The sequence below is a fragment of the Trichechus manatus genome, unplaced genomic scaffold (genome assembly GCF_000243295.1).
Source record: "Trichechus manatus latirostris isolate Lorelei unplaced genomic scaffold, TriManLat1.0 scaffold00001, whole genome shotgun sequence".
Lineage (NCBI taxonomy): Eukaryota > Metazoa > Chordata > Mammalia > Sirenia > Trichechidae > Trichechus > Trichechus manatus.
In genome coordinates this window covers 30,262,489-30,283,812 of record NW_004443937.1, presented here as the reverse complement: position 1 = coordinate 30,283,812, position 21,324 = coordinate 30,262,489, and the positions used below count along the sequence as shown (strand labels likewise).

The 21,324-nt window shown below is 57.4% G+C and overlaps 1 protein-coding gene across 2 annotated transcripts in view; it reads right to left on the bottom strand.

Annotated features, from left to right (window-relative positions):
- Positions 1 to 21,324, bottom strand: part of TEX264 (testis expressed 264, ER-phagy receptor) — a 31,473-nt gene that overhangs the window by 5,229 nt on the left and 4,920 nt on the right. The window contains exon 4 of one of the 2 annotated variants that reach the window (XM_004368579.3): positions 12,968 to 13,189. The exons of the other annotated variant lie outside the window; for it this stretch is intronic. Within the exon in view, the coding sequence (XP_004368636.1) occupies positions 12,968 to 13,189 (222 nt within the window). The remainder of the gene's footprint in view (positions 1 to 12,967; positions 13,190 to 21,324) is intronic. 2 annotated transcript variants of the gene reach the window in all.

Sequence of the window (21,324 nt, the reverse complement as noted above, 5' to 3'; positions counted from 1 at the left end):
TGGGGGAGGAGGCCAACCCTGGGCTGGAGAGGCCATGGGGGAGGAGGCCAACCCTAGGCTGGAGAGGCAGACAGGCTAAGTAGGTCTAGCAGTGGGCATTACCCTGACTGCCCAGTGGGCCGATGCTGTCTAGCAGTGGGCATTACCCTGACTGCCCAGTGGGCCGAAGTACCAGCGTCTTGGGAAGCCCTCAAGTGCTGAGACAGGAACTCTACTCCCCTCTGCCTGGACAGAGCCTGATACTTCCCACCCTGGGGTTTGTGGAGGTGGGGCACAGACACATGCCAGAGCTGTCCAGGGGTAGGCAGGAGCAACCAGAATGGGGGTCAAGTGTCTCTTGCTCGTAGCCCGCCCCCCTTTCCTGCAATGGAGTGCAATTACCCACTAAGATGACTGTGCAGCCCCTGCCGTCACCACTCACCCGCCAACCTTCACAACATGGCTATTTATAGCACCTGCAGGGCTCTCACCATGAGCTCTGAAATGAGCCTTCCACTTAGCAGTGATGAGAGACTTATCGCCTGGCGGGGAGAAGCCACTCCAAGCCTCCACTTGTCTGCCTGCCTGGCCAAACTAGGATTGAGGAACCCCACCAGTTAAAGCAAAGAGGGGCAAAAAAAAAAGGAGGCCTCAGGGAAAGACGGGAGGAGTGGGCCTGAGAGGTTTCTGCTGCCAGGACCTTTAGCAGCCAGCTGGAGGGAGGATTTGTCCACGAGGCCATGTAGGGCGGGAGGCTTGGCCCCAGGTCTAGCAGCACCTCAGCCATAATGCCATGGGTGACCCAGACAAGGTCTTTCATCCTCAATCTCTGTGCTCACTACAGAATGGGGTGCCCTAGTCCTGACACCTCTAGGGTCAGTGAAGGAAGTCATTATTATTTTTCACAATTTATTTTTGTTGTTTGAGAATACACACAGCAGAACATACAGCAATTCGACAATTTCTACAAGAACAATTCAGCGACACTGATGACATTCTTCAAGTTGTGCAACCATTCTCACCCTCCTTTTCCGAGTTGCTCCTCCCACATTAACATAAACTCACTGCCCCCTAAGTTTCCTATCTAATCTTTCAAATTGCTGCTGTCAATTCGATCCCATAAGAAGTCGTCATTTTTAATAGTTTGAAGTGTTTTTGCCAACCTGGGTGCTCTCTGGGCCTCCAGCTCATGAGTCTACCTCCCTGCCCATCAGGGGCAGCTGTGGGGGCCTGGGGTACAGCAGAGATGCTTTCTCAGCGGCACCTCCCAGCCTCGGGGACAGGCCAGCCACCCCCAGCTCCTCCCATCTCTGAACACACCAATGGCTGCCTATGGCTGCCTAGGCTTTTCCAGCTCTCTGTGGGTAGGGGATACTCACCCAGTCCTGGCCCAGAGGTGAGGCTGAGTAAGAACACAACATCAGGAAGCAAGAGGTACTCAAGTCTAGGGAGCACGTAAGAGACACTGAAAAGGCCCAAGGCCCCTCCACTGCCAGCAACTGGGGGCAGGCATCTGCCTGTTTGCTGAACCCCACTCAGCAACTGGGCCCAGTCACCACGGCCAGGATCAAGGAGGTTCCCTAAAGAAGGTCCAGGTCCTTCTCTGGTGGCCAGAAGGAACAAAAGGTCCCCCGAATCCAGTCAGGGAATGGCCTTCACCAGCATCCCCATGTTCTGGACATTCAAAGTGTCCAAAGAGTAGCAACTGAGTGGCTGCTGGCCACCTGGCAGCCCATCATTCCAGGGCTGTAGATGGCTGGCTCTTGGGGATTTTCCAGGGACCAGAGTCTGTGTCCACCCAGAGTCCAGGCACAATGAGGACTCTACCACAGCCCCCACTGGCGCTCAAGCCACCTCCCCAGCTTCCATTCTGGATGAACTTGGCAGGAGCAGGATAAGAAGGAGTAGTGCTCTTTCTACCCTCCCCTCTAGGCCAGGCATCAGGGTGGGTAGCGCTAGGCAGCCACCCTGTGCCACCTGCTCTGCCAGCCCCCTCGCTGGCAGGCAGGTGGCAGTTCTGTGGCTGCTCTGCGCATCTGCCTCCTCCGGAGAGCCCCGCTCTGAAGTTGCCTGGCTGTGGACAGCCCCGTTGCCATGGAAACTGCATCCTTCATCCTTGCTGCCGCCTTCATCTTAAAGCCATCAGGAGAACAGAGGAACGGGGGAGACAGAGGAGGGAGAGGAAACTGTGGCCCAGCTACACAGCCCTTCCTTCCCTGCCCAGCCCTCCCTCCTCACAGCATCCCACACAGGGAGTGCCAGCTGCCTGAGCCTGCCCCCAGGTCCCTGGAGGAGGGGGGCAGCCTTGTACCCAAGCCCAGCCTCCCCCTCTGCCACCTCGGGGTCTGTGACCCCCCCCCCCAGTGGAGAGAGGCATGGAGCTAATTAAAATCTCATTGACGGTTCAGCTCCAAATCATAACAAGTGCCGGATCCTGTCAAAATTCAGACTCAGAGACAGAGGAGAATGGGCAGGGAGAAGGCAAAGGGGGAAAACTTCCAGCCCAGGCCTGCAGGCAGGAAAGAGCTTATACTTGTCCCTGCACCCCCTCCTGGAACACCCCTCTCCCTTCCATGTTCTGCCCACTGAGCAAGAATGGGTCCAGTAGGGGTTTGGGACAGAGGGTGAGGGGACAGAACTAGTCATATGCCTGTCCCTGAGTGATCAGGCAGAGAGGACAAGCCCTTCCCCTCCCAGCCAGGTGCGGCCTCAGAGGGAAGAGGGACAGCCACAGCCAGCTCTCAGGTCCTCACTGCACAGAAGGAGTGTGGCCCCAGGGCGGCATGTTGATGAGGCGGTAAATATTGGAAATCGTCAGAGGACGACAAGGACAGCTGCCTCTCACTCAGCGAGCCCCAGGGAGCCCTTGGTGAGCCAACACAGATGGACAAGGACACCAGCTCAATGCCACACTGGGCTGGCGCTGCTAAGGGGCCTGAATGGGCCAATAGGCCTGGAGTCCTCCCAGCCCTGAGCACACCGCCTCCGGCAGCCCAGGCAGCCAGAGGCTTGAGGAAGCATTGCTGGGACAGGGGAACCTGTTCTGGCCACTGAAGCCATTGGCCATCTGACAAGGCCAAAGCCCAGAGCAGCTCACTCCCACACACAGACTCAAGGAAACTGTAAGAGTCCTCTCCAACGTGGGAGAGATGCAGACACCCACAAGCCTCCTCACCTAACAGGAAGAAAGCGGAGTGAATCATGCCAAGGTGACATCAGGAACTGCTGGAAACTAGATTCAGGAGTTCCAGTCCCTCAGACACACCTCCAGGGCGTCCCTCCCACTGCGTGCACAAACAGAAACAGAGGGGGATCTGAGACATTACCCATGATGCAAGGGTTTCCAGGGGTCCTCAGCCACCAGCACTTGCCCCACCAGCTCTGGCTCACCCCCACAGGGGTGCTGGCAGACACAGGATGGAGCAGCTCACCCAGCTCGTACAAGGCTGCCATGGTGCCACTGGCTCGGCCACCTTGGGAACACATCACACACTCACTCCCTCCCTCACTCAGGCCGAGCTCACCTCCTGGCTGGGGGTGGGGACAAGCATTCAGCCCACTCAGCTGAGGGCTCTGCAAAGGGTCAGATTAGCGTGCTGGGCCAAGGTGTCCCCACAGGACCCATGGTGTCTCTGCCAGCAGGTCTCACTGAATCAGAGGAAGGAGGCAAGAGAGATGACCTAGGCTTGCTCTCAGAGTACAGGCCTGTGCCCTCGCTTCGCTGGGTGTGGGGCAGGGAAACAGAAGAGGTCAGGCCCAGGCTGGAGACTGAATGTAGGTCCTGCCCCCAGGCTACCCTGAGGCTGGGTCTGCTCAGAGCTAGGTGGCCTTAAATCCCCAAAGGGAGGGAGCAACGAGTCTGGGCCAAGGACTGGGCCACACAACTACACAAGCTCTGGGCCCAAAAAGGGATGAGGCCTGCCTGACCCATGCCCTTCCCCACCCCACCACAGCCCCTTACCTCCTGCCTCAGGGTGAGTGCCCCTGGGCCTCCCTCACCTATACTGAGCTGCCCAGTCCTACCCGTCCCTCCACATGCCAGGCTGGACAGCAGGGCAGCCACACAGCCGGCAAACAGCTGTTGCATCCCACCTGAGGTGGCGGCATCTCCTTGCTGGGTGAAGCGATGCATGCTCATTTTTAATTACACAGACACCGACATGCCTCCGCCTGCACACACACAGCGGTCCCTGCGAGTGGGAGCTCAGACCCCCCCGGAAGCCGGTCTGCGTTGCATATATAAAGTGCTTGGGGGAGGCACAGCAGGGAGGCTGTGGCTGGAACGTAGCATGTTATTATTCCGCCCAGGAACTTCCGTCAACTTCATTCTCCCGGGCTCCCTCTCATCCCCATTAGGCCTCTCAACAGCCTCTGGCCCAGAACCTGAGCTTGTCTGTTGGGCAGGCAAAGACAAACGAGACAGCACTGGGGGCCATGCAGTACCAACAGGGAGAGCTTGCAGAGGGGCTGGTGAACATCTCTGGCCCTCTCCCCATAGCAAGGGGGCCCAAAGCCCTGAGAATGATGGCCAAAAGAGACAGGGAGCAAGAGATGGGGCCGCCAGGGAGGGGATAGAGGGGACAGGAGGTGGCAGAGAGCCCCAGGCAGGAGTCCAGAGACTTGGCCTGACTCCTGACAAATGGGTGGCTTCCCTGTGGGCCTCAGTTTCCCCAACTGTGAATTAAAGGAGTTGGAAGAGATGATCTCAAAAGAAATGAGGAAATGGAAAAGATGAATGAAAACACCCATTATTTAAAAATAGAATGAATACATACTTGGAAAACCTAAAAAGAATCAACAATGAAACTATCACCAACACTAAGGTCACAAAATCAACAGAAGTCCAGGCCATCTCTCTGTGCAGCAGTCAGCCAGTTAGAAAATATAACAGAAGCAAGAGACGAAGGACCTCTGAGAGATGGGTCTCGCCCAGGGCTGGTCTGCGGGTCCACATTAGGGAGCCCCCTGAATGGCAGAGAGGGGATGGCAGAGGAGCCAGGCCGGCTGGGCGGGCTGGGTGGGCGCCTGGGGAAGTCTGCAGGAAGTGAATTGTGAGCAGAGCAGGGCGAGAGAGCGGGGTGCTGTGCCTGGCACCCCAGCCTGCTGTGCCCGCTGTTGCCGCTGCCTGAGGACTTTTCATTTTCACCTCAGAGCCGGCAGCTCGCCATGCAATTTACACCTCTGCTCATCTCCCCGGCGTTACCTAGGCCCTGGCTTCCTGGGCGGTCCATAGAGGGGGCCTGGGTGCAGTTGAGCACCAGGGTGGGCTGTGGCTCTGAGGAGCTGGGGAAGAGAGATTCCCTCAAAGCAGGCATAGAGGACACAGATCCTGCAGTGCCCTAGTGACGAGTGGCTTGAGAAGCCCCTGACCCAGCAGCCATGCCCAGCCCTTCCTTGCCCCAGACCCAGATGGCCAACCCAACCCCAACCCCAGCTCAGCCCGGCTCTGGCCTTCCTGGGCCCTCAAACAGCAGGACCAGAGGGTGGGGAGCATGGGGGTAAGCACCCCATGGGGAACTTGGCTAGAAAACGGGGGGGCGGGGCAGAGGTCAGCCCTGGGACGCCACTGCTCTCCTTTCCAAACCTGGGGAGGGGAGCCCTGGCCCTCCCAGACAATACTCCTACCATGGCAGGTTCCCAGCCCACCCTCTCCTAGGTCCAGCCGCTTTTCGCCACGTCTGTGCAGTCAAGGACCTTGAGCCCCGTTCGGCTTACAAGCTGACAAAAATGTTGCTGATTGATTATCCAGCAGCAGGAAGGCTGCTCGGTGCAGATGGAGCCGTGAAGCAAAGCACCTGGGAGCCAGAGGAGTCAGGAAGTGCCAGAGGGGAAGGACAGGTGGGCAACTGGGAATGGAGAGGAGAGTGGGGAGGAGGGGATGAGGTGGGAAGTGAAGGCCCTGAATTTCATCTTCCACTGGCCCCTCTGACGGCTGCTCCACCCTTCAGGGAAGCCCTTCCAGTCTCGGAGCCCGAGGTTTTCTATCTGCATAACTTGACAGCTAGCCTCTCCTTAGCTGAGGGATGTGCTAGAGGGCAGGGTCCTTCTTTGCCCTCCTCCTCCCTAGCCCCTAGAATCCCGAGCTTTGGGAGAACAGCAACAGTTCTTCCTTGGCAAGTCCCATCTGCCTGGGGACAAAGGCTCCCTCAGGGTTGTTGAAGGCTCAATCCTACAGCATCATCCAGACAAGCCTCAGCCTCCAGGGTCCTGCAGGGCTGCCAAGCTATGATATCTGAGCTGGTATTTCGAGAGTGGTGGCTCCCACGCCCGCCCCAGCAAAGGCTGGCCTTATGCTTTCAGTCCTGAGAATGGGGGCAGGGGGAGGGACGCCAGAGAGGCTGGGGAGCAGGTGTGAGTGCCTGGGCCAGCAGAAGGAAAAGGCCTGAACCCCCTATCCCTCAACAGTCAGGGGGAGCTCCCTAAGGAGAGCCAGGGAAGCCTGGCAGGGTGTGGGGTGTCCCCTCTTGGCTTGGGGTTATCTGAGAGTTACTCTCAGCTAACTTCTGGTACTCTCTGGCTCCTCATCCTCTCTCTGTGCTCGAGAGTCCTGTTCCGAAGCCCAGGCTGGACGCCCTCACTCATCTACTCAGATGTTAGCTGTGGTCCCTAGAGCCTGGAGGACCCAGCCCAATCTCTCCGGCCTAAATCTGAAGCCATTGATAGCTGCTCCCAACCCTGCCTCTTCCCCTACATCGCAGCCACTCTAGACACACAACCAGGCCTGCGACCAAGCCTCTGCTCACGCCTGACCTGCCTTCCCACCTGGTAAATCCTTCAAGGCTGAGCCCAAATGCCACCAACTCAGAAAGGCTGCTCCGTGACGACACCCCTCCTCTCTCCAGGCGTGGTGAAGTCCTGTGGCCAGGGGAGATGGGGGAGGAAAGAGTTCCAGGGGCTTGTCACTCAGCCCCAGGCCCTGGCAGTGCCGAAGGTGCCCTCCTCCTTGTTCCAGGGCAGGCCAATTAGCAGGTGGCAGCACTGGCAGGTGAGCCAGTTCTGGAGCCCCAGTAAGGGAAGCCTGGGAATGGGGCCGCCTCCACCTCACTGAAGGTGAGGACATGAGGACTGATGGGGCCCCTGCGGCAGCTGTTTCCTGTGCCTGCAGCAGCTGCCGAGGCCTCCCCGAGTGAGGGCTGGCTGGGCAATTGGGCAGGCAGGCTCCCCCTCGGTTACCCAGACCAGCAGCCTCAGCCCCCAACTCTGCCCAGCAGGGCTGGAGACAGAGGGTCAAGTGGGTGTTGGGCCACAGGGCTGCCATCCCAGACCCACCTAAGCTGTGGGCACTACCCCATGTTCATGACCAGTGAGTCCTCAGCCTCCTGGGCCCAGCCCCACTCATGAAAGGCGCGAAAGGCAGGTAGCCGTCAGAATGATCCTCAGCTCAAGGGACCCAGTCTGGACTCAGCCACTGCTGCATCCTCTGACCTTGGGTAACCTCCCCTCCCCAGGCCTGTCTCCCTGTTTGCAAAACGATGGGGAAGCTGGCTTTGATTAGGCCCCTCTGACTGTCTCCTTGCTGGTTTCCCCCATGCCCAGGATAGCGCTGCACAGAAGAGGGCTCTGTCAGTAACTGCTGAATAAGGCACTGGGCTGGCAAAGGGGCCCCCTTATTAAAAACAAAGCTTGGAACACCCTCTCACATTAGCTCAACAGAGGTGATAGACATCGGGGAGGGGACGACCCCAAATCTCACATTCCCGCTGGGGCGCCCTCACATGGGTTCTCACTGCCAAGGCCATACTGCTCCCCACTGGTGTTCTGGCCCCAGCATGGACTCAGACCCCCCACTGGCTCCCTCAGAGTCACTGAGGGAGGCTAAGGGGAACAAACACATGGGCTGGCTTCTGAAGTCCAGGGAACAGGACTCAGGCTCAGACCTACAACAGCCAGGTTCCTCGGGCCACAGCTCAACAGGCAGACCCACTCTCCCAGGCCCCCTGCTCCTTCGTTCCCAGCTGCCTGCCCCCTGGCACTGCCTCTGATCACCCATCACTAAGGAACTCAGCCTCAACCACCCCAGAGGGGTATGCACCCCGTGGCTCCCAGGGCTCCCCTCCAAGCCCAGCTCCAGTGAGTCACGCTCCCCCAGAAACGGCTGCCTCTTCTGGGAGCGCCACGCCTGCCTATGCCTCCCAGCTCCACTCGCTCTGCAGCTGCCATAGCATCCTCAGGCCCTGGGACAGACACACAGCTGGCCACCTCTCAGGACAGAGGTTTTCAAACCACTTAAGCCCAGAAGCCCTCCTCCAAACAAAAGCTCACGAGGTCATCTGGTTTGTACAAGCCAGAGGCAGAGCTGCTCCAGTTGAAGCAGGTAAGGGTCTGAGTGTGGCCCCCCCAGCCCCTGGCTGTCAGCCACGGGGTACCTCAGCAGAGTCTCTAGGCTTCCTCCTCAGAAGTCTGAGGTCCTTGCCCACTTTTAACTCCTGGCTTAATAGCCCAAGTCAACCCAGCTGTCTCAGAAACTGCCACCACGGTCCCCCTCACTGGCTCACTATACTCCCCTCGGCAACCCTTACCCACTTCCTTCCATTCTGTGGATAAAGGGTCAAGTCTGGCCTCCAGGGCCTGCCTGCATTCCTGGAGCCTGAAGGGGCAGTCACCATGCGGACAATGCCCTGTGTCTCCCTGAACTTGGGAGAAAATGCCTAAATCGTTTTACAAGAATCTTTCTCTGAAAACTCCCAGAAAGTAGAGACACTGGGGAAGCGGGTATATGGAGAAGATTCTTTATCCTGTCAGGTGGAAAGTCAGGCATGGGGGTTTGGCTGGACCAGTCTAACCCTTGGGATGACTCCCCCCCACCCAACTACTACAAACAGACACGAGCCCGGCACTGTGCTCAGGGGACCTTTCACACACGGTCCCCAGGCCTACCACTGAGCCCTGGCCTGCTCCACATGCCTGGAGCTTTCCCTGGACACTCACTCAGACGGGTTCCACCCTCAGGTGAATTCTGAGGCCTTTGCCATTGCTCTGGGCTGACATCTGGGTCCCACCAACTCTGTGGCCCTGCAAGCTGGAGCTCAGCTCCCTCCTGTAGCTGCCAAAAGACGGCTCCTTCCTGGGGCTTAGGGAACGGTCTCCTTCTGCCCTAGAAGCCACCTCCTCGGACTCCACGGTGCAGCCTGACAAAGCTGTGGTATCTTCTATGTGGAGTGATAGTCACACAGTACCTGGGGACCCCTCACACACACACTGTCCCAGGGTGCTCGGCCTGGGGCCCCCTAGTAGTTCATGTGGAGGAAGACAAAGTTCCAGCCCCTGTAGCTCAGCCTGCTAGAGAGCCAGGGGCTGTCATGCAGACCACAAAGCTGGGTTCCAGCCATCCCTTCCGGAATCCCCACAAAGGCTTCTCTTTGGGCTCCTCAGAGGGATACTCCAGGCTGTTGCTGTCCCATGAGGCCAGTCCTGCCCCAGCTCAGGCACATCTACAACTGCAGGACATCAGCTGCTCTCCGCCTCCCCCACCAAAGCTCTCTAAGGCCCATCACCCCCTCTCCTGGCCCCAGCCTCTGGGGAGGCAGGCAAGCCTGCCAAGCCCTCCCACCCCTCCTCCTGGCAGTAGGGCTCCTGGCCTCCCTCACCCCTCCTAAGAAAAAGGGCAAGCAGCTGCTGTCATTCCATTTGAAGCACCTCCACGGCAGGCGTAGCCTCAGATCCAGAAAGAGGCGAGAGGTGGAGAGGGGGAGCGTGTACGTGTGTGCACGCACACACATGCACACACACACTCGGCTAAAGGCAGCCAGCTGTCAGGGCTGGGAGAGTCAGAAGCGCCCAGAGCCTCATTAGCAGCCTCCTTTCTCTGACCCCAGGGAAGTGGGGAAGAGGGCAGGGGTGGGAGGGAGCCTGGTACTCCCTTCTCTCTGTCTCCTGGGCTGAGAGGCACAGGGCCAGCCCCCTCTCCACAGCAGGCAGAGACCTGCACACAGAGCCACCTCTTCCTTATTTCTTACCTGGCTTTGTTCCCCAAGGCACAAGATTAGACTAAACATGGGGGCACAGGTGACCCTCCCAGAAACAAGCAGAGGACCCTGGGCCATCCCTCCACTTTGGGCAGCCTGGAGTCCCTCACCCTCGCAGCTGCTGGCCAAGGCCACACAAGCATGCCTCCTAGACATCCGGGGAGAAGCCCCTTGCTCTCCCCCTATATCCCTGGTTTCCTCATCCCAGAGAGAAAGAGGATGGTACTGTCCCTGCTCCAGCCCCCAGCCGAGGAGTCTCCAGCCCAGAGCACGGCTGACAGGCTCCCACAGGAGGGGGAGGAAGGGGGAAGGGCTCTCATCAAAGAGGTGACGTCAAAACCAGGCAACTTGTGAAGCTGTCAGGGGCCGGGAAATTTGGACAAAGGTGTCTAAAAATAAACTCCTGAAGCCAAGAAAAGGCTTTGGTGGCTGGGTTGCTCGCCGCCATGCCACATGCCCATGCTCTGTTCTGAGGTCTGGAACCTAGGGAGTCTCTTCCCAGGGGTCCTCTTCCAAATTGGCCCTTGGGGTTGAGGACGGCACAGACAGGTCCTGAGACAACACACATCGGCCCTTCCTTAGGTGAGATGGGTGAGGCCCACCCTCAGAAGGCATGCTGAGCAGGCCTTGGGCACTGAGGTCTCCCTTCCTGTCCTCAGCACCCCAACTCCTGCCTCACCCTGCCGTTAGCCTCCAGCCCCAACCCTGCCCCCAGGCAAGCATGCCCCTGCCCAGTTCCTGCCGGCTGCCACCCTTCAGCTCACAAAGGAGACCCGTCTCTGCCCTCTCCAGGCCCCTGCCCTCCCTGCCAAGACAGCCTTCCCATTTCCAGCTCTTCTCACCCTGTTTCTCCCCTTCCAAAGCCAGAGCTGGTGACCAGCACCTCATTTCTCCAGGACCTGGCTGAGCTCCCATTTCCATCAAGGCCAGACCCTCTCCCCCAAGCTGCTATGGAGAACAAAGCCACAAGGCTCCTCCAAGTCCCCCAAGTTCCACTCACACTGACTTTCTTTTCCTGTCCCCTGACCCCAGCCATACTGACCACACCCTCTGCGCAGCCCTGCCTGCCACAGGCCATCAACTGCCTGCCTGATCCCAAAGAGACTAGGAGGCTCAGGGCAGCCTCCCAGTTAAATACCAATGGACTGAATTATGTCCCCCCAAAATGTGTATATCAATTTGGCTGGGTCATGACTCCTGGTATTGTGTGATTTTCCTATATGTTGTAAATCCTGCCTCTATGTTAATGAGGGAAGGTGGGTGGCAGTTGTGTTAGTGAGGAAGGACTCAGTCCACAAGACTGGATTGTGTCTTGAGACAATCTCTTGAGATATAAAAGAGAGAAATGAGCAGAGAGACAGGGGGAGCTCATACCACCAAGAAAGCAGTGCCAGGAGCAGAGGGCATCCTTTGGACCTGGGGTCCCTGCGCAGAGAAGCTCCTAGTCCAGGGAAAGACTGATGAGAAGGCCCACAGAGAGAAAGCCTTCCCCTGGAGCTGATGCCCTGAATTTAGACTTTTAGCCTACTTTACTGTGAAGAAATAAATTTCTCTTTGTTAAAGCCACCCACTTGTGGTATTTCTGTTATAGCAGCACTAGATGACTAAGACAGTCCCCAACCACATCCATCAGACCAACCCTCTCTCTGAACTCCAGACTCTTGGTATACACGTCACTGTTGACCCCACACCACCACCCGATGTCTCTCATCAGGCAGCTCCACTGACACAGCCTACAGAGCTGATGTGCCCCCCCAAACCATGTCCTCCCTCAGTTCCCCACATCTCAGTGAAAAGCACCACTACCTGCTCAGGCCAGGGGGAACTGGAACCCTCTGTGACTGCTCCTGCCCCTCCCCTCCCCCAACATCCAACCCACTCACAAGTCCATCAGCTCTGCCCCAAAATAAATCATAAATCTCCCCCTTGTCAGCACCTCTATAGCCAATACACTAGCCCAAGCCACTGTCATTCACGGTTAAGATTTGCAACAGCCTCCTAAGCACCCTACTCGGCCCCTGTGATCCACAAGCCAGGTCCACGCCGGCCAGGGAAGGGGTAGCCCATCTCGCACAGATGTGGCTCAGATGGTGGTACCTTCCTGGTTGGAACCCTGCAGTGACTTCCAATGCTCTCCCGCTGCTCTGCCTGCAACGTTCCTACCCCCTGCCCAAAGGTTCTTCTAGGACTCTGCCTTAGAGGGTCCTCCTCAGAGAGGTCACCCCTGACCAGTCTGTCCAAGCTGGTCCCCCTGGCTCTTCTCACCACTGCATCCTGTTCTCTTCTAGCAAGTATCCCATTTGTCTGACATTCGTTACCTGTCTCTACCACCTATTTCATGTGCCACAGTCCCATTGTGCCCAGCACAACACACGGCACCCAGACACTCAGTAAGTTGAATGAATGAATAAACAGTGGTTTCCAAGTCCAAACTGGGATCATTTCTCCGGTACTCAAGTTTACAAAAGGTTTTAGAGGAGAAGTGATATTCAACAGGGTAAGTTTTTAAAAATCTCTGTGGACAGAGACCCCTGTCAGCCCTCCTATGGCTGGCTCTCCTCCTTCCTCCAGGTAGGCCAGGCTGCCGGTGTTACCGCTAACCAGCCCAGAAAGTGAAGGAGACACGGCCTGCTGTTGCTGCCCTACTCCTGGGTTCAGGGAGCAGACCTGGCTCAAGCGTCTCAGGCCCAGGGGCCCTGAGCCCATGCAGCACATGGGCACCTGGGACCTGCCCAGCAGCTGGGAGCCTCAGGGCCCTTGCTTTGCAGGTCTCCAGCAGAATGGGGTCAAGGTGGACCTGCCCGCCCCTCTGAGCACTAAGGATGTCTCAGGTAGAAGACAGAGTGGGACTGATAGGCCAGCTTTCTAAGCAAGCTCCCTGTGCTCCTGTGATGCTCTGAAGAGATGTACCGGCCTCTGCCCATCTTCCCAGCTCCCTAGGCAACTCCATAGGGGGCCCAGGGCACTGTCCTCCCCAGACCCCTCCTCCAGTCTCCCACCTATACACCAGGCCTGTGTCTCACCTTGATGTAAGCGTCCAGGGCAGGATGGACACGGCGGGTAGCCAGCCAGATGGACAGGGGGGTGGTGTAGGGGAAGGTGGCTGTCACCACGTGGCTGGGTGCCGGGAAGGAGAACACTTTGAAGCCAAATTTCTGGTAGAGGTGGATGAGCTCGGGGGAGGGTGACTCCTCACCTTCGCTCAGGATGCTGCCCACGGCGCAGCGGCACTTCTCAGGGTACACCTGGTGAGACAGAGAAGGAGTGCAGGTTTGGGCAGAGGAAGGGGGTCCCCAGACCTCTTGCCTTCGCATCAGCTTGGGCCTGGCAGAACTATCAGCTCGGGTACCAGGACTGAGCAAGTTCCCTGCTGGAACACATCCATGGTTCCCTGCCTGTGGCATCCTGCTGTAGGACTCTTAACAAGCCCTTTGTTTATTCCTTCGCCCGAATATGCTGGAGACCTGGGGGGCGTGCAGGGAATGACTTGGCCCTCCTCCAGGAGCCTGGGCAAGGGAAGGCTGGAGAGGACCTTTGACTCTCATGCCCCATACTCCTTCCCCACACAGCCCACCAACAGCATCACTGAGGCCTTCTTGCCCCCTGATGTGACCCTCTGCCCACCTTCACCCCCCTGTGCCATGGGCATGCCTACAGGCCCGCCAGTCCTCAGGCGTGGATGCAGCCCAGCTCTTAGCTCACTTCCCTCCTATCTCCTGGAGGAGAGCAGCCCTCACTGGCAGAGAAATTGTGGCTCGCAAAGAGTGGGTCCCAGCAAAACTGGAAGGGGAGAGCAAGGAAAAGAGCCGAGAGCTCTTCAGGGAAGCAAAAGTGTGTGAGTGTGCTCAACAACAACAAAACAAATAAAATTTAGGGGGGAAAAAGTGTGTGTGTGTCTGTCTGGTTTTCAGGGATAAAGAGGCATCTGGCTGGGGAGGGGTGCTGCAGGAAGCGCTGGTCAGGACTAGGGATGGCACTGAACTCTGGGCTGCTGCTGAAACTCTGCGAAGGCATCCTCCCCTAGTCCCTCAGGCAGGGCCAGCCACCGTGACCTGGGCCTCCAGACCCTCTCTCCAATCCAAGCCCATCCCAGGCCCCGCCCCACTGCCCAAGTCACTTCCTGGCTAAGTCTGAGAGCTGGCTCCCCTCCCAGTCTCTCTGGGCCCCTAGCACCTGCACTTCTGCTCCCCTCCCACCTCCCAGAAACCCCAGCCAGTGGGCTCCTACGTGAGCTTCCAATACTTGCCTAGGCCTGACTCGCACTTGTAAGGCCTAGCACCTCCTTCTCCTGGCCTTAGAGTCAGCGGTTCTCTCTTCCCAGTGTGTCCCATGTCTGCCTTCCTGCAGCTGAGTCTGCGAGAGTGCTCAAGCTGAGCCCCCAGGAGCACCGTTCCCGAATCCAGGAGACTCACACAGACCTCATGCTCTCAATTCTTGATTTGAAGACCCCTTTCTCTTTTGCCCCCGGGGACCACTGACCCCTCAATTTAAACAGGTAACTCCCTCCGCCTCTACCTTCTCTCCCCAGTCCACCTTCCCAGCACTGAAAAGTCATTTTCCCTGTTCTCACTTCTGCCCTCCCATTCCGTCCCTTTTCCCTTTCCAAGGTACTACCACGATCCCTTCTCAGCCCTGCTCTGCCTCCTCTATTCTGACCAACTTGGCCTTGTTCTTGGAGTCACGTTTTGCCTGGGACTTGGGCACTAACTGAACCAGTCAAAACCAACTGCCACCGAGTTGACTCCTATGTGTTGACCCTATGTGTTTCAAAATTGAGCTGTGCTCCAAAGGCTTTTCAATGGTTGATTTTCCAGAAGTAGACTGCCAGGACTTTCTTCCAAGGCACCTTGGAGTGAACTCAAAGCTCCAACCTGTCAATTAGCAGTTGAGCATGTTAACCATTTGCACCACCCAAGGACTCCAGGTTCTCAAATCTGAGCAGCCCCTGGGGCTATCCCCAGCCCCTGTGTCTCTAGTTCCCTTGCTGCCCCCTTGAATCCAATGACATCAAGCCTGGAGAGAGGCAGGCCTGGATGTGATCCTGGACAAGTCACTTGGCTTCTCAGAGCCCCAGCTCCTTGATAGCTACTTACAGAACTATCATATTAAACAGTGGTACAGTGGTTAAGCATTCGGCCGCTAACCAAAAGGTCACGAGTTCAAATCCACCAGCTGCTCCTTGGCAGTTCTACTCTGTTCTATAGGGTCACTGTAAGTCAGAATCAACTTAACAGCATTAGTCAGTCAGTCAGTACACGAGGGCTCAGCCTGGGTCCAGCACTCAGAAAATGCCCTATTATTGTTGGTGGTTATTAAGCAGCTGTAACACAGGCCAAATGACTGTCCCTTGGCCTAGAATGCCCATCCACCCAAACCTCTGAATAGTCCTCCCTGCCCATCCTTTAAGCTCAAACACCCTCTTAGGGAACCTTTCAGGGTGGCTTAGTGGTACCGCCCCCAGCACGCACATGTCAGCATTTCACTGTAAACACTCTTGCCCAGATCAAATCTACCTTGCAGCACAGTCACGTCTCTTAGCCTCAAAGCTCCTCCCACTCCACCCACCCAGAGGGGATCGCTGTAGTACCACCTCTCATCTCTAGATGGTGCAACTGCCCCACTCACACTTCAGGACGAGGCTGGTAAGATTTAGCAGCTGGCAGGAGGTTCTAGCAGGCCTCCTGCTGACAGATCAAGGGGCAGTGCCTGCTGCAAAGCCCATGTCCATGTCCCTGACCCTAGCAAGCTGTGCCGTACAGGAAAGACATTCAGTAGAGGTTAGATGGACAAACCGATGCAAGCCACCTGGCCTCTCCTTTCCACCCCTCGTCCTGCCTGGGTTCAGGTGCCAGAGTCTTTCCTGGGATCACTTCAGCAGTCCTCATGGGGCTCCCAAAGGACACCAGAAACACACGGGATCACGCACACTCCTGCTCAAAACCTCTCAATGGCTCCCAATTCACCTTCAGGATGAGACTGAACTCCTAAGCCTGGCACAAAAGGTCCCCCCTTTCTGTAGCCCCAGATCCCAGCAGGGGCCAGAGCCTAGGTGGGCAGGCGCCCACCGAGCGTCTGTGTTGCAGAGGGAGGGAAACATCCAGGCTGTGGCCCAGCCCGCCTGGCCAGCCTCCTCTCCACCACACCCCCGCACATGCCCACAGGGAACTATTTGCATCTCCCCAAACATGCCATGTCCTCCCATGCTTCCTGCCTTTGCGTAAGCTACTTCCTCTGCCTGGAATGTCCTTCTTCACCCTACTCCACAGCCCCTTCTGCCTGGGAAACTACGCCCATCAGCTCACCCTACTCAGAGCCTCCTGCCCCTCCCCGCCAGGCAGCCCTCCTCTCTGATCTCAAATGCCCACACGAGGGCAGTATTGTGCTGCACTGTAATCGATGGCTCTCCTTCCAACTCCAGGCCTCCAGGCAGGAAGGTTCAGGGCTCCCTAGGATCCCTCCAACACAGAAAGCTGTTGGGGCATGCTCAGCAATGGCTCATGCGCACACACACATGCACACACAGGTCTCGCGCCGAGAGAAAACCTCTCCTTCGACCTGGAGAAAGGGAGGGGCTCTCGTCATGATGGAGGGAGGCAGCTAATAAGCAGACAGGGCTCTTGGGATCCTGGAGGTGAGCTGGGCACAGGTGCCCCCTTCCTGTCTGAACAATTCCCAACTACACAGGAGAGGACTTCTTGCCCCCTCCTGGTGGTCAGGGACTAAAAGGGAGTCCAGGAGGTAACTCAGCAAGCCCACCACCTGCCAAACAGCCCCATGGCAGGCTGGAGCCCGGAGGTGGCTGAACCAGGCACCAGCAAGGAGATGGGACAAGTTCTAAGATAAGCCACAGAATGGCAAGCCTGGTTCAGGGGCATGGGAAGGCTCCTCCTGGCTCCTAGGAGAACACAAGTCCACACCTGGGGAATGGCCCACTGAGGTTGTCGAAGGGCCCGGGAGGTGGGGGTGTCCTGATAAGGCCCCACCCACTCTGGTCCAATGCAATGTTTTAACTTGGCCCTAACCCTGGAATGTCAGCCTGGGCCTCCCAGTTCCACCTGCTTGCTCCCTTTCCTCCTTGTATTAATCATTTCTTTGGACGGTACCTGTGACCAGAACTAGCACCAGCAATGATCCATGCCAGTGAGACAAGGCAGAGGCCAGACCCACCACCACTCTGGGTAAAGGTAAGGCCACCCAGGATTTCCCTTTAATGCAAGAGTACCAGGAAGGAGGTAGGAGCAGGCCAGGCCCCAGAGCATCTCCTTCAAGGCTGCAAGGCCCCCCCGAGTCCTAGCGCTGCAGAAAGGGGGAGTCTTCTTAGAACCTGAAGCTTCCAGGTATGAGCTGGTCCTAGGACTGGCCCCACTGCCCTTTCCAGAGGGGCCTCACAGTGCCTGCCAGCCTGTCGCGTGAGGTCACAGTGGAGAGAGCCACCTCAGGGCCTGCCCAGTCAACAGCTCAATAAGTCCAGGAACTAGACAAGGTCAGTATCTCCTAGGATCCAGAAAGGAGAAATGGAGTCAGCTGGCACAGATCAAACCCAGCCCTCAGGTTCAGCAGAAATGGCCAGCCCCAGGCCCACAATCTACATGGGCAGCTGCACCACCTTCCAATGCCAGGCCCCAGAGGGCTGCCTTGACCCCCAACCCACCCGGTCCAGAGCTGCCAAGGTAAGGAGAGAACTAGGGGCAGTGCCCGCCATTTCCACTGGTGCCCCTCAGGGGAAGGAGCAGCTATATCTGCCTATTATTAGCAGGTGGACACCAGGCCTCTTAAGTGCTACAGGACCAAGCCCCACCTGTCCCCGAGTACGCAAACACACTGGAGCAGGCAGCAAGCAGGACGTGAGCAGACGAAGACAGCCAGGCCAGGCCAGGACCAATACTTCAGACTCCAGAAGAGGTGAGGAAGACAGGCACAACAGCAGGACGCCAATCCCCAAAGGGTCGTCTGGGGGATTTCTGGGAGCTCCCATCCAGAAGTGTTTCAGGAACCTTCCTCATTCCCCCCAGAAGCATAAACCTAACAACAGCTGATATCTGACAAGGTGCTTACCACCTGCCCCAGCCGCTGCCTTCCACGCAGCAGCTCATAAATCCCAACAAAAGCCCTGTGCAGCAGGTTTTGTTATCAACCCTCTTCCTGAGGTTCAGAGCCAAGCCACTCAGCAAAGGTCACTCAGCCTCCATCTGACCTCAGTGCCTGTGCGAAGGGCAAGGGGGGTCATCTCCACACACACTGAGGGAGTGGGGATGGGGCACAGGCCTAAGTCAGAGCTCTCACCAGGTAAGCCTCAACCCCTGTAGACTAGGGGGGCCCGAGGCTTGGCTCTCACAGGACTGAGGGGAAGAGGGGGACTTCAATAGCAGTCTAGCTTTCCAAAGGCAGAATCCAAAGAGGTCTCCAGTCCCCCCGGCCACTCCTTGACTGGAGCAGATGCTCCCTCCTGGGTGGTGAATATAAGCGACAGATCCAGGCTGAAGTGGCTGCCCTGCCCTGCTTGCCTCAGCCAGGCTCCCCAAGAGGGCGGGCAGGCAGGTTGCTTCAGCCCCAAACAGTAGTGGAGGTGGTGGCAGCAGAAGGGGGGGGCAGAAGGTGGGGACCATGGGTATGGTGACAACAGCCTGGCCACGAGGGGCTGTCCACAGGCCAGAGTTGGTCAGGAACAAGCGAGACGCTCAGAGTCCTTCAAGCTCGTTCCTGCCCCCACAACACCCAAGACACCCAGAGGGGCCAGGCCCAGGAGGAGGGGCTAAAGTCACTTTCTGAGCCTCAGCCTCCACCTCAGAAACAGGGCTGAGGGCAGAGCACTTTCCCACTCAAGTGGGCAAGGGCAGGGCCGAACTGGACCATTGTGTGTGTGCATCTGCATGTGTGTATGTGCAGATCTGTAAAGAGGAAGCGGCCTACATGCTTCCTCCCACCCCTCCACCCCCACCGACCATGCCAAGGCCCCCAGGTATGGGGAACGGACTCCCTCCTTCTGCCCCACAGGAACTACTCGCTCAGGCCTTGCAGCCTCTTCCCACAAGGGGCTCCAACACATAAGACTCGAGTAGCATGTGATATGAGAGGGTTCACAGCAACCACCACTATTCTGCCTTGTGGTGCGCCCTTTCCTGTACCACTTCCTAGAGTGGGGAGATCCCAGCCCCACAGCCAGACCAGGTGGGGCCTCAGCAGGCCTTGGCGAGCCACCAGCCTCCCCCCTGCCCAGCTGACATCAGGTGTGGGGTGTGGCTAGGGAGCTGTCAGTCCATACTTCATGAGGGTGGCAGCATCCAAAAGCAGGCGGTGACCTCTAACCTGGCCATCGCTACCCAACACAGAGCCTGGAGCAACCTCACTTCCTCGGCACACTCACAGAGAAGCAGATTCTGGCTTCTGTTGTGCTAGGCCGGGGAGGGAGGAGGTATGGGGATAGGACACTCTCAACTGCCCAGGCTACATCCTGTCCCTTCCTTCTGAGAAGCAGAATCTGCAGTGCCCCATGCTGGACACTGCAGGGGAAGGCAGCCTAGGAGGCAGAAAGCTTAGGTCCTCAGCCTTCCCCAGGACCAGGATGGGGCCTCTCCTCCAGTCTCCCCTGTCCACACTGTCCCCTATCCATAGCCGTACTGAGAAGTCCTGAGGGCTGGGTCCCATGGTCCCTACCATGCCAGGGTCTGGCACAAACTAGGTGCTCCAACAGTTGAATGAAAACAAAACATCACGCGTGAACTGTTTGAGACTGGTTTTTCAGCTCTGAACTTCAGTCTCCTCCTCTATAAAATCAGCAGGGTGGACTAGGAGGCCTCAGGTCCCTGCAGATCAGACAGTCTGTGACAGCCACAAGCACCTGATGCCTGGGAGTCCATGTTTCCCTGGACCTTTCAGGATCTCCATCAGGCACAGAATGCACTGCCCAGCTCCCACAGCAGGCAAGGGCCCAAGCATCCCTGAGCTTTCCCAGGTGTTAGGTGTAACCCAGCTCTGAATGGGGACACAGCTGTCTCCCAGAGTGACCCATGACTGGGACAGGCAGGATCAGAAGGGTCATCTTGTCCTGTTGGTCCATCCTTCTGCTAACCAGATGGCCACAGTCAGGCCAAGGATTTAGGCCTGGATCGTAAGAGCTCAGCCTGACCCCTCAGCACACCCGAATATGAGCATTTCTTCCACATTTTTTCTGCTGTTGTTAAACATCTGTTGAGGGCCAGTGCTGGAATGAATGCCTCACCTGTGTCACTTAATTTAACCCTCGCCAGCCTACCTATGAAGCAAGTATTTTACCAGCACTCTGCAAATGAGGAAATGGAGGCTCAGAGAGGTTACATGATGTGCCCAAGATCACACAGCTGGACAGTGACAGGATGGCCTGGAACCCAGGACTGCCAACCCCAAGGCTATGCCCCTAGGCTATGGCCTGCCAGACTGGCACCCAATTCAGGCCATGCTCAACCAATCCTAGACACCCAGGACCCGCCCTGTGGGGTCCTCCACACCTATGGGACAGCCGCAGAGTAGGCTTCCTAGAGGCAGGGGCTGAGCCAGGATGCCATGGGGAGAGTGACCGATCCAGGGTTCCTTCATCTCACACTTCCCTGGACCAGCCTCCAGTGCTGACCCCAGGGTATCCTGCAGCCTTGGCCTTTTCCCATCCTGGAATTAGCACCTCCAACCCAAGAGGCAGCATGCTGCTTCCAGAACAGGAAGACATGCCAATGAGGAAAGAGACAGCCGCAAGTATTCTCCCTCCCACTGGGGCCTCGCAGAGGGTTCCACCTCGGCCAGGTGTGGAAGGAGGGGCAGAAGAAGAATGGGGACTTATACAACAGACCCCTGCAGGGGTGGGGGCTGGGCATCTGCTCTAGGAACTTCCCACAGCCCAGTGTCTGCCCCATCCCACTCGGGCCTCAATGTTCTTGACTCCATCACCATCACATAACCTCAAAACCTCAGGCAATTCCACTCATCCCTCAACCAGCCAAATGCCAGCTCCTGACCCAGCCCACATCACCTCTCACCTGGGCCTGGTCCAACCTCTGGCCTCTCTGCGTCATCTCCTCCCCTCCACCTGCTCTCTCCATTTAGTTTCCTAAAACAAAGGCAGCAAACTGTGCCATACCCTTCTTCCCAAGCTGCCATGACTTCCCACAACCTGGCCCAGTAAACCCTTCTACCTCCTTCTCCACCACAAATCCACTGGCCATTCTTCCTCTGTTACCCTATGTCCTCGGCCTTTGCTCTTGCAGTTCCCTTAGCCAGGGAGAGCAAAATTCTTCCCATATGAGAAGGCCCACCTCTTCACTGATTCCCTCTAGCAGACTGGAGGCACCCTCCCTAAGTCCGCAGCTCAAAGCTCTGTGGGCATTGAACAAGTATCTTGTTGGAGAATCAA